This window comes from Rhyacophila brunnea, unplaced genomic scaffold, assembly GCF_057557595.1.
Source record: "Rhyacophila brunnea isolate RB1 unplaced genomic scaffold, BYU_Rbru_1.0 scaffold_4, whole genome shotgun sequence".
Lineage (NCBI taxonomy): Eukaryota > Metazoa > Arthropoda > Insecta > Trichoptera > Rhyacophilidae > Rhyacophila > Rhyacophila brunnea.
Genome location: NW_028233068.1, coordinates 32,694,328 through 32,705,724, shown reverse-complemented (window position 1 = coordinate 32,705,724; position 11,397 = coordinate 32,694,328). Strand labels below are relative to the sequence as shown.

The 11,397-nt window shown below is 36.5% G+C and overlaps 1 protein-coding gene across 1 annotated transcript; it reads left to right on the top strand.

The window, feature by feature from the left end:
* Positions 1-2,127: 2,127 nt before the first annotated feature.
* Positions 2,128-4,082, top strand: LOC147067274 (uncharacterized). Its single transcript, XM_085954818.1, has one exon. It carries the CDS (start codon positions 2,128-2,130, stop codon positions 3,364-3,366), a length of 1,239 nt encoding a protein of 412 aa, XP_085810944.1. The 3' UTR covers positions 3,367-4,082.
* The last annotated feature ends 7,315 nt before the right edge of the window (positions 4,083-11,397 follow it).

Below are 11,397 nucleotides of genomic sequence, written 5' to 3'. Positions count from 1 at the left end.
ACTGGTTCGAACCCAATAATTAAATGTTTCACTCGTTTGCTTACGATGAATCCAGTCCCAAAGTGATGTTCACTATCATGGCAGCTATAGAGTATAGTGCAGTCTCGTTTCTCCATCACTCCTTGACCTATCCATCGCATCTCCTGTAGGGCCGTAATATCACATTGGTATTTTATGAGTTGTTCTGTAAGGAGTTTAAGTGCTCCTAGTCGATAGAGTGATAATGTATTCCATGTTCCAAATCGTATTTCTTTAAAGCGTTTGCCAGGTTGTCTGAGTTTAGTGTCCGGTTTCCGAGGCTATTGGTGTGGTTTTGTAACAATGTGCTTTTTTACGGGATGAGGTTGTTAGCCCCACGTCCAACCCCCTTTTCGGAGGGCCATTTCTTCCTTCTCCGTTAGCCCTGACTACACCTTCCACCAGGGTTGACTACCTGATCTTAGGTGTAGTTGCTCAGGTTTTCAGGGTTCACCACGTGGAGGTAGAGATAGGAATTGAGTAGGAGAGGCTATGCGACACTATCAGGATACAGTGTCGTGCGGTACGCATGCACTACCCCGTTAGACCCCTTTATCCATGTAGTATAGTATAATAACTGTAAATTTAAAACAAAAAGTGTTACCTTATATAATAAGTACCAAGTTATTAATCGACTTAGTTTAGAGAATATTTATTAATACGAGTAGGTTTAGAAATCTTTAAATCTAATCGGCAATAAATTATTATTTTAATAATATCTTTAAGGATCGACTTTTAAAAATTTTTGACTGAACATTTCCTGCATACATAAACAAGCGGAAAACGCAATAACCCGGATCATTTTCTAATGCAATGTGTATTCGTTCAATAACACAAATGTTGGACCATTTTTCACGTCATGCAGGAGAACATTCCACTTTTATTTTTATGAGAAGATAGAAGATTCTGAATGCGAAAATACGGAAAACACATACGAGAGTAGGATTACAAGGCGCGCATAAAATCTTTATGCAAATGAATACACCACTTATATTATGCACTTAGGCTAACGCTAGTTTGTTTTTATTAGTAGAAAAGCTGTTCGTATGCTTTGCAAATAGTTTTGAAAAGCAATTTTGACAGCTTAAGAGATTATTTCAAAAAATAATAATATAAATAAAATAATAAATTCTGCTTTTTCTTAATATATTCTATCCATTCATTATGCGATGCGTATTGACACCAGTCAGTTTCCAATCTTCTTTTGTCACACTAGTTCATGAAATTATCTAGTAGTTTCACCGAATATACTCGTACCTTGTGAATAATATTTAATGACAATCTAGAGATCTGGAATCCTAAATCTCGAATAAAAAAAACAGACTGAGATATATCCAACATATAATTTATGTACATATACATAAAGCATGTGATGCTATGATACAATGCGTCGATCATCATCATGAATGAATTATGATGAAATGAAATGAATTAAGTCGTGTAAAGTAAAAAGTGTATATTTTAGTTGTAATCTCTATATATATAAAAATCTCGTGTCACGATGTTTGTGGTCGAACTCCTCCGAAACGGCTCGACCGATTTTTATGAATTTTTTTATGTATAATTGTTAGGTATGAGAATAGGTCAACAAGTATATTTCATACCGCTAGGTGATTCGGGTATCTCTATCCAGAAAAAAATTTCTTTAAGGCTCGACCGATTTTTATGATTTTTTTTATGTATATTTGTTAGGTATGAGAATAGGTCAACAAGTATATTTCATACCGCTAGGTGATTCGAGTATCTCTATCCAGAAAAAATTTTCTTTTATTTTTTTGACAATTTTTTTTTGTATTTTTGTTTTATTTGGCATAAAAAAAATACCTATAGCCCAAAATTTTCACCTTGCTACCTCCACTCTCCCATTTTTTAATCGCGATTTTAATATTTTTGTATGAACAAATGAACCGTCGTTCGTATTTCAAACAGAACGAAATTATTTATGTTGTTGAATGACAGATGGCGGTACGTCCGAGAAGAATTCACGAGAAGCGTCACGTTATTTTGACAATTCATTCGGCATATCACAAGGCAGTGTGTGCAAAATGTTGTACGATTTATTTTAATTTATCTATTTGTGTGTGTGTGTGTGTTGTGTTACAGTGTACAATGCCAGCAAGACGTAAGGGGGCCTATTTGAGCCGTCAAACGAATAAAACAACAAACATGCGAAACATTAAAGCAGAAATCACAGACGAACAAATCCAACAAGATAACGAAAATGTGCGTGTGAGCATGTCGCGATTGCGTGAATCTCAATCACAAGAGGCACAAGCTGAACGAAATCAACAACAACAATTGGAACGGAGACAAGCGCGCCGGTTTGCAGTTAACACGCGCAGAGCAAATGACCGACAACGCCAACAAGTACATCGAGCATTATCCGCTTCGTTCCTTCGTCTTGCATTCGAATACGAGCCAGATATTGAATATTCCGCTCATCCGAAAGTGCTGATTGGTGCTATGGACAAAGAATGTCCCCATTGTCATGCGCTAAAATTCAAACATGAGTCAGCCGGTATGTGTTGCGCATCAGGAAAAGTGCAACTACCAGAAATTGAGACATCACCAGAACCATTGAACGGCTTGCTCATCGGCACGGATCCAGATTCAAACCTGTTCCTGAAATCCATTCGCACATTCAATTCATGCTTCCAAATGACTTCGTTCGGAGCTACAGAAATAGTTCACAATACTGCGGCAAATGGTCAACAATTCCATTCAACGTTCAAAATCAAAGGCCAAGTGTACCACAAAGTAGGCTCATTGCTGCCAATGCCAAACGAACCACATAAATTTTTACAAATTTACTTCATGGGCGGTGAGGACATCAATCGCGTAGATGCACGTTGCGGCTACAATAACCTCAATTCGCCTAATGCTAGGCGCATCCTCGGCGAACTGGACACCCTACTGAATGAGCACAACGAATTATTGAAATTCTTCAAATCATACATGCACGAATTGCAAAGTGACAACCACGCTATTGTCATCAATCCTGATAAAACACCAGCTGGAGAGCACGTGCGTCGATTCAATGCGCCTGTTGTTGACGACGTTGCTGGAATCATGGTTGGCGACCGCACATTGCCGCGAGAAATCGTGATTCGAAGAAGAAACAATAATCTGGAGTTCATCGCTGACACACACCGTTCATACGACGCTCTCCAATATCCGCTAATTTTCTGGAAGGGACAAGACGGATATTGCATAAACATTAAACAACGAGATCCCGCCACAGGTAATTCATTCATTATAAACATCATTATTCATTTTGAATTAATATTTATGAATGAATTAATATTTTTGAATATGTTGTTACAGGAGCCGAAACAAACAAGAAAGTGAGCTCGATGGATTTTTATGCGTATCGTATGATGATTCGACGCGGTCAGGACAACGTCATTCTGCGATGTCGTGAGCTGTGCCAACAATTCATGGTTGACATGTACGCGAAGGTAGAGAGCGAACGACTGCGATTCCTACGACACAATCAACAGAAGCTGCGTGCGGAAGAATACATTCACTTGCGAGACGCTATCATGAGCGACGCCGACACCGCCGAAATTGGTAACTCTATCATTCTACCATCATCCTACGTAGGCAGTCCACGTCATATCCAAGAATACATACAGGATGCTATGACTTTCGTGCGCGAGTACGGACGACCGTGTTTATTTATAACGTTTACATGTAATCCAAAGTGGCAGGAGATTACATCTTTGCTATTGCCAGGCCAAAATGCAATACATCGTCATGATATTACAGCACGTGTGTTCAAACAAAAATTGAAGTCTTTAATGAGCTTCATTACAAAATTACACGTATTCGGTCCCACACGTTGCTGGATGTATTCGGTAGAATGGCAAAAGCGAGGATTACCTCATGCACACATTTTGATTTGGTTAGTCGACAAAATACGCCCTGAAGAAATCGATAGTGTAATTTCCGCGGAAATTATAGATCCGTCTACTGATCAACTACTGTTCGATATTGTTACCACAAACATGATTCATGGCCCATGCGGTGATCTGAATCGTTTATCGCCTTGCATGGCAGATGGAAAATGTACAAAGCGTTTTCCTAAACATTTCACCAACGACACGATCATAAATGTCGACGGATATCCAATGTATCGTCGAAGAAATACTGATAATGGCAGACAATCATTTACACTAAATATCAACAACGCAGACATTGACATTGACAATCGTTGGGTGGTACCATATTCGCCTCTGCTGAGCAAAACATTCAATGCTCATATCAATGTTGAGTTCTGCAGTTCGGTGAAGAGCATCAAATACATTTGCAAGTATGTGAATAAAGGCAGCGATATGGCTGTATTTCAAATTCAAAATACCGATGTGAATGCTCCTCGATTGAATGACAACGACGAAATAATGCGCTACCAAATTGGCCGGTACATCAGCTCCAATGAAGCTGTCTGGCGTATCTTTGGTTTCCCAATTCATGAATTCACCCAGCAGTTATACATTTAGCCGTCCATCTTGAAAACGGCCAGCGCGTATTTTTCACCAACGAGACAGCAATTGAGCGTGCCATAAATCCACCAAAAACTACACTCACCGAATTTTTCGAATTGTGTAATCGTGCGGATACTTTCGGTGCCTTTGCACGAACATTACTCTATTCCGAAGTACCTCGCTATTTCACATGGAATCAAACAAAAAAATGGATGCCCCGCAAGCAAGGCACACCAATTGTTGCGTGCCCCGGCCTATTCAAATCAAACACTTTGGGCCGAGTATATACAGTCAATCCAAGGCAGATTGAGTGTTTCTATCTGCGACTGTTGTTGGTTAATGTCACCGGCTCATTATCATTTCAAGATATACGCAAAGTGAATGGGCAACAGTATCCAACATATAAAGATGCATGCCTTGCACTCGGCTTGCTCGAAGACGACAATCACTGGGACGATATGCTTGCTGAAGCAGCATTGGGCTGTACAGCAACACAAATTCGTCTACTATTCGCTATAGTGTTGACTACATGTTTCCCGGGACGAGCAGACACGTTGTGGGATAAGCACAAAGATTTAATGACTGACGATATATTGCATCGAATTCGTACACGGTGCAACGATCTAACGATTACATTCAGTGACGCTATGTACAATGAAGCATTGATTACTATCGAGGATCTTTGCGTTGTCATTGCCAATTTACCACTCAGTCATTTCGGTATTAGTTCGCCAAATCGAAGTACTTCTGATTTAATGGACACCGAAATGAATCGTGAACTGCAGTACGATACTGCAGAAATGGCAGCGATTGTTACTCGCAATGTCCCACTACTGACTCATGAACAAAAAATCATTTACGACCGCATTATGCTGGCAGTTTTGGCGGGACAAGGTGGATTCTTTTTTTTGGATGCACCAGGTGGAACTGGCAAAACATTTCACATTTCGCTAATTCTCGCCAAAATACGATCAAATAATGGCATTGCATTGGCTGTTGCATCATCTGGCATTGCAGCAACTTTATTGGATGGAGGCAGAACAGCTCATTCAGCATTTAAGCTGCCACTGAATATTCATAATAACCCAGACGCAATGTGCAATATAAAAAACAATCGTCTATGGCCACAGTGCTGAAACAATGCAAAATTATCATCTGGGATGAATGCACTATGGCACACAAACATTCTCTTGAGGCGTTGAACAGAACACTTAAAGATATAAAAAACAACGACAAACTATTCGGCGGCACTCTATTATTCCTTTCAGGTGATTTCAGACAAACACTTCCCATCATTCCACGTTCAACGTACGCTGATGAGATCAACGCTTGCTTGAAATCATCGCCACTGTGGCGTAATGTTGAAAAGGTCCAGCTAAAAATAAACATGCGCGTGCAAATGTTACAAGATCCATCTGCTGACACATTCTCGAACCAATTGTTAGATATCGGCGATGGAAAAGTTGCTGTCTATGAAAATACTGGATGCATAAAATTGCCCACTAATCTCTGCAGAATCGTTGATTCGCAAAATGCTCTCATTGACCGCATATTTCCCGATGTACGCACACAATACATAAATCATGCGTGGCTAGCAGAAAGAGCCATTTTGGCAGCAAAAAATGTGGACGTTGACGATTTAAACTTCAAGATACAGCAGTCATTGCCAGGCGATTTGGTATCATACAAATCGATCGATACAGTTTGCGATGTCAACGAAGTTGTAAATTATCCAACAGAGTTTTTGAACTCACTGGATTTACCAGGCATGTCAACACACCTTCTACGACTGAAAGTTGGATCTCCGGTTATTTTACTTCGGAATTCGAACCCACCACGGCTGTGCAATGGCACGCGATTGGTCATTAAAAAATTGATGAAAAACATTATCGAAGCCACCATTTTGAATGGCAAATTCCAAGCCGAAAATGTTTTGCTGCCACGAATTCCAATGATTCTTACAGACGTGCCAATTGAATTCAAACGCGTTCAATTTCCTATTAGATTGGCATTCACAATGACAATCAATAAGTCGCAAGGCCAAACTATGTCTGTTTGCGGCTTAGATCTGGGCACACCATGTTTTTCACACGGACAATTGTACGTGGCATGTTCTCGCGTGGGCAAACCATCGAGCTTATTCGTGTTAGCTAAAGACGGACTGACAAAAAATATTGTACACTCAATTGCTCTTCAAAATTAATATTGATTTTCTTTATTTCATTTTCCTACTTTAGGATAAAAAAATTATAATTTTTTTTCACTTTACATTTAACTTTTAAGAGATCAAACAATGAATATGTTATCGGCGGTCATCGTCTACAGTGCTCCATTCCTCTTTCTGTCATAGATATCATCCCCACACACTTACAATACATTCGTTATTTTTTATTTAACAACCAAAATATTTACTAGAAATAATTTAGATGGCAGAACAACGTTTGCCGGGTCAGCTAGTATTATAATATAATTTTAATTAGTGTTTTGAAAGGGTAGCATTAACCATTCATTATTTTTACAACGTTTTTATTAGCTCGTATTCTTATTTTTCCGGTGGTTGTTTATCCAGTACAAATCTTGCAATCGATTTTTAACTAATTTTCCGACTAGCTAGATATTTGAAACTTTTAGAATATATAAGAACACGATGGCAATGCATTATATTAATAATTTTAGCCATCTTTAAGTAGAATTGAATTCATTTCCAGTTAATTCTGTTTTGTATGAAAAGTTATTTCGGAAGAAATCCGTAATCCATCCACTTTTATTGGTTGCTAAATGGGTGGTCCTAGCAACTAAATTATTAATATATACGTGCGTTACTATGGAAATCAAGATGACATTTCAGTATTGTATATTTGTTTGTTTGTTTTTAATTTACTTCATATCAAGTACAAGTTTGAGCATATTGAGCATAATAATTCAACAGAAAATTTAAAAACGTTGTATATAGAAAGTTTTTTTATCTTGTAATTATTATTTTCTGAACTAGCTTACTTCAACAACTTTGATTTGTATTTCACGACTAATAGCGTACCGCAGTAGTGAAATGAAGAGAACATATGCATATCCACGTTTTAAACTAAGGTATAGTTACTCTTTACTGTCGCGTGGTAGGATTTTTGCTCAGTTTGAGAGTAGTTTCAATTAGTCAAATTGGTGTGTTAAATATGACCAAAATAATAATTAAGAATTTCTTTGTAATGATTAAAAGCATGCGGTGTTGCTTAATTTGAAAACTTCTCAGCCAAATATAATACTTTTTAAACCATAGGATTCGATTCGTGTCTTACTTTTTTCAAAAAGATTTTTTCTATTGGTTATAATATATTTTCTCAGAAGTGTTTTTGAAATTATGTTCGTTCAAATATAATACGTTTCTTCATGGTGAATAATGACAATAATGGGGGAGTATTACTGTCAGTTTTGATACTGGATAAGTACATCACAAACACTTGAAATTGGATATGCCTGATATACCTACATGACGATAACTTGCATGGCTCACTCCCACATTTCTTTGTTTATACAAAATCACATACCATCGCATACCCATTATCCGATACAAGTATTTATTTTTGAAGCTCAGCATACGTTTTCGTTAGTTTTCGTAAGATGCCATGAGTTGCTACCAAAAATCAGGAGTGTAAGAATGAAACTGATAAATAATAAAACGTCTACACGTTTTTTTCTGCATCTTCATATTACAATATAATATTATAATTTAACATAATATTTTATCTCTGTACCGAAAATAATTAATAAAATTAGATTTTTATACTTAATATTTTTTTATACTTAACTTGCATAGTTTCAGTGCTTGCATATGTAATATAATTAAAATATATACTAAAAAAATAAGTATACATACTTTTACATTTTATTCTTTACAAAGTTATTAATGATACAGTAGGTATCCTCCAATATCCATGAATAATATATGGTAGGTACCCAAAACAGTGGTTGCAGTCTCTATTTGAATTTTAATTGTTCCACTGTTTTAGACAATAAAATTGTCAGTAATTTTAATACACATCAGTTTTTTTCTTCTAAACGATGTTCAATATCCCACCACTATTTCATGTGTAGATGACTCCCTATGGCAAGGTTTCTCAAACTTTTTCTGCAATGGGATACTTTGCAAACCCGGAAATATTAACGGAACTCTTAGTTTATTTTGTAGGTTATTTATTAGCGCAGCTAACCATTCTGCCAATTTTAGCAACTGTCGTCAAACTGACAAGACTTGTCAGTCGGTCAGTTAAAAACAATATACCCCATCATTCATCAAAAGATGGTCCTCCGCCTGTACATCCCGAAGCGGGCCCCAAGGCTAGGATATTTGGCGTGCCCCCTACTTATCGCTAAGGTTAAAGGCAATGTGACGATCTACAGTTGCATATTCCAAATGGTGTTCGAGGTGAAATTAAATGTGTTTTTAGCGATTTTTCGTATTTTTAATAAACCCACTTTTATGTTGCATATATGTGTGCACAATTTATGGACATGTCAAATATCGACAATAATCAAAAATTGTAAGTGTGGCAAAACCACATATTATTAAATTTCAGTGTGCTTGAAGTGAACCAACATTTTTTTTACTATTAGTGCATGTTTGTGATGTGTGTTTATCTCACTTCGCTGGTCGATCTGTCACGCCGGGCTCCCCGTGAGCCCAGATTCCAAGGCTAGAGGACTGTCAGCCCTCCCCTTGTTAGAGCCATGACCTATCTAGATATTTGACGTCATAAACATCAGTGAAGATTGATCATCACTCGCCTTTTAATTTGAAGTAGATTCTTTAATTATTTTACTTCTACTTCGTAGAATATCCTTAAGCAGTGTATAAAACCTTTCCAAATAGTCACGGAACACCTATTCAGGTTCGGCGGAACATAGTTTGGGAAACCCTGCCTTATGGGATTCAAAATATACACAATATATATATACATTTAGAATTACTTACCTTTTATAATGTTTAAAAAAATATTTAGTATAATAATAACAAATTTTGATATATTGTTAACGTGTATTTATATTTGCTTATTCTGGAAAATGTAAGCCAATAGTCAAATTAATGCTGAAACGATTTACTTTAGATATTACATGTATTTTGTTATATCAAAACTTCCATTATCGTATAATATTAATAAATTGATGGTTCATATTTTTCCCAATCGTGCCGTCACATTTAAATGAGACTATCAGATTCTTCCAATAACCCAGGAATCCATTTTGGTAGTCTTCGTTAGAAATATCCGCGCATATACAAAGCTTAAATTGTTCGAAAAAAATGAGTTCTAGATTTCATCCGTGAGTTAATAACGAAGCTTCTGAGTAAATTTATTCGTTTATGGAAATTGAATCAGGGAGAGCGAAAGGGACGGAGGCTTCGATCAGAATTTTCCACTGGCAGGTAATAAAGTCGGAAATAAAAACACAGATGGCGCGAGTACGGAGGCGGAGCAGGGTGAACAACTGGCGAGCGGACTGACTACCAAGTATTAATATAGGGTGAAGTGTGAAAAATTGGTATCATTATCTTTGCGTTATAGAAAAAAGTTGTGTATATATTTACATTACGTGTAGGTATTTTGAAACGATTGTTAAGTTTTTACCGGTACAATATGCGATAAGACGCACGTTGATGACTTTGTAGCGTGCGGTGATTTTTGTTTGTAGGGATGTTGATCAAAAAAATATTATTTACACATATTATCACATGAATGTTTTTTTTGTTTTGATTGAATCTTCATGAAAAACTGCTAAAATAGTATGGTTTATAGTGTTGCAGCGTGGTAGTTTTGATATATTATATAATAAATAATATATGAAGTTTTTAAATGTAGATAAAAAATACCGTACGATTTAACGATAAATATCTATAACTAATGTTATCATGTAGTTCCTACACCATTATTAATTGTGGGCATGCTCCGCATCTACAGCATCTATGGACTGCACATCACGGATATTATTATATTATATGACTCTCAGATGAATAAAAAATAACGATATTCCCCCCGAAGAAAATGAACATTACCACATCGGACTCATAAGCAAAGTGTTTAATCAAACACACAGAGAAAAACAAGATGTATTTTTTATTCAAACCAGAATTTTAGCCAAAGATTTTGCAGACAACGATGTTCTGTCACTTTTCCACTGTGAGAGATATAATAATATTTCTTACAAAATCGACTAACCATATTACGAGTATATCGCCAAAGTTAATGGTAATATTTCGATCCACTGCTCCATGATGGGCTCTCTTTACTGTGTACACTTTTTTGGGTTTTTACTCTTTTGTTGTCATGTATATTTGCCAAAATATATTATCTCATCGACTCAATGGACTTTTGGTACCTCTTTATGATTTTACCTATCTATCTCTTATCTACCAGTGGATAATGTGATTTGTCCAACGATTTTATATTAACCATTCCGTAGTCCCTTCAAAGTTTTACCGTATTATATTATGCACGACACTTATTTTTTTTCTTTACTCACTTATCTATAAATTGTTCAATTCCTGCGTCTTACCCATACCATTACCATAATCACTGCTGACTTTTTAATTACCACATTTAAATAACACGTTAATTATATCTAATGGACAAGTACTCTAAACGCGCCAGTTGCGGTGTTAGCACTAAATGAGTTAATAATACCAAAACCTGTTATCCTTAGTAACTCTTAGTTTATTATTATTTTTATATTTTAACACTACAGCAAGGCATAAGGCTCAATGACAGCAGTGTTAGTAGTGAAAAGGTAGTATAGTTAGTAATAGAAGTGTAATAATTACAAACATTCATACTTTAAGAAAATAACATAATATTGTGACCTCACCGGGAATCAAGCCCGGAAGGACCATGTTTCGCATGATTATACG

Bases quoted from the DNA above. Each gene is read 5' to 3' on its own strand.
- LOC147067274 (XM_085954818.1), top strand. From the start codon at position 2,128: ATGCCAGCAAGACGTAAGGGGGCCTATTTGAGCCGTCAAACGAATAAA.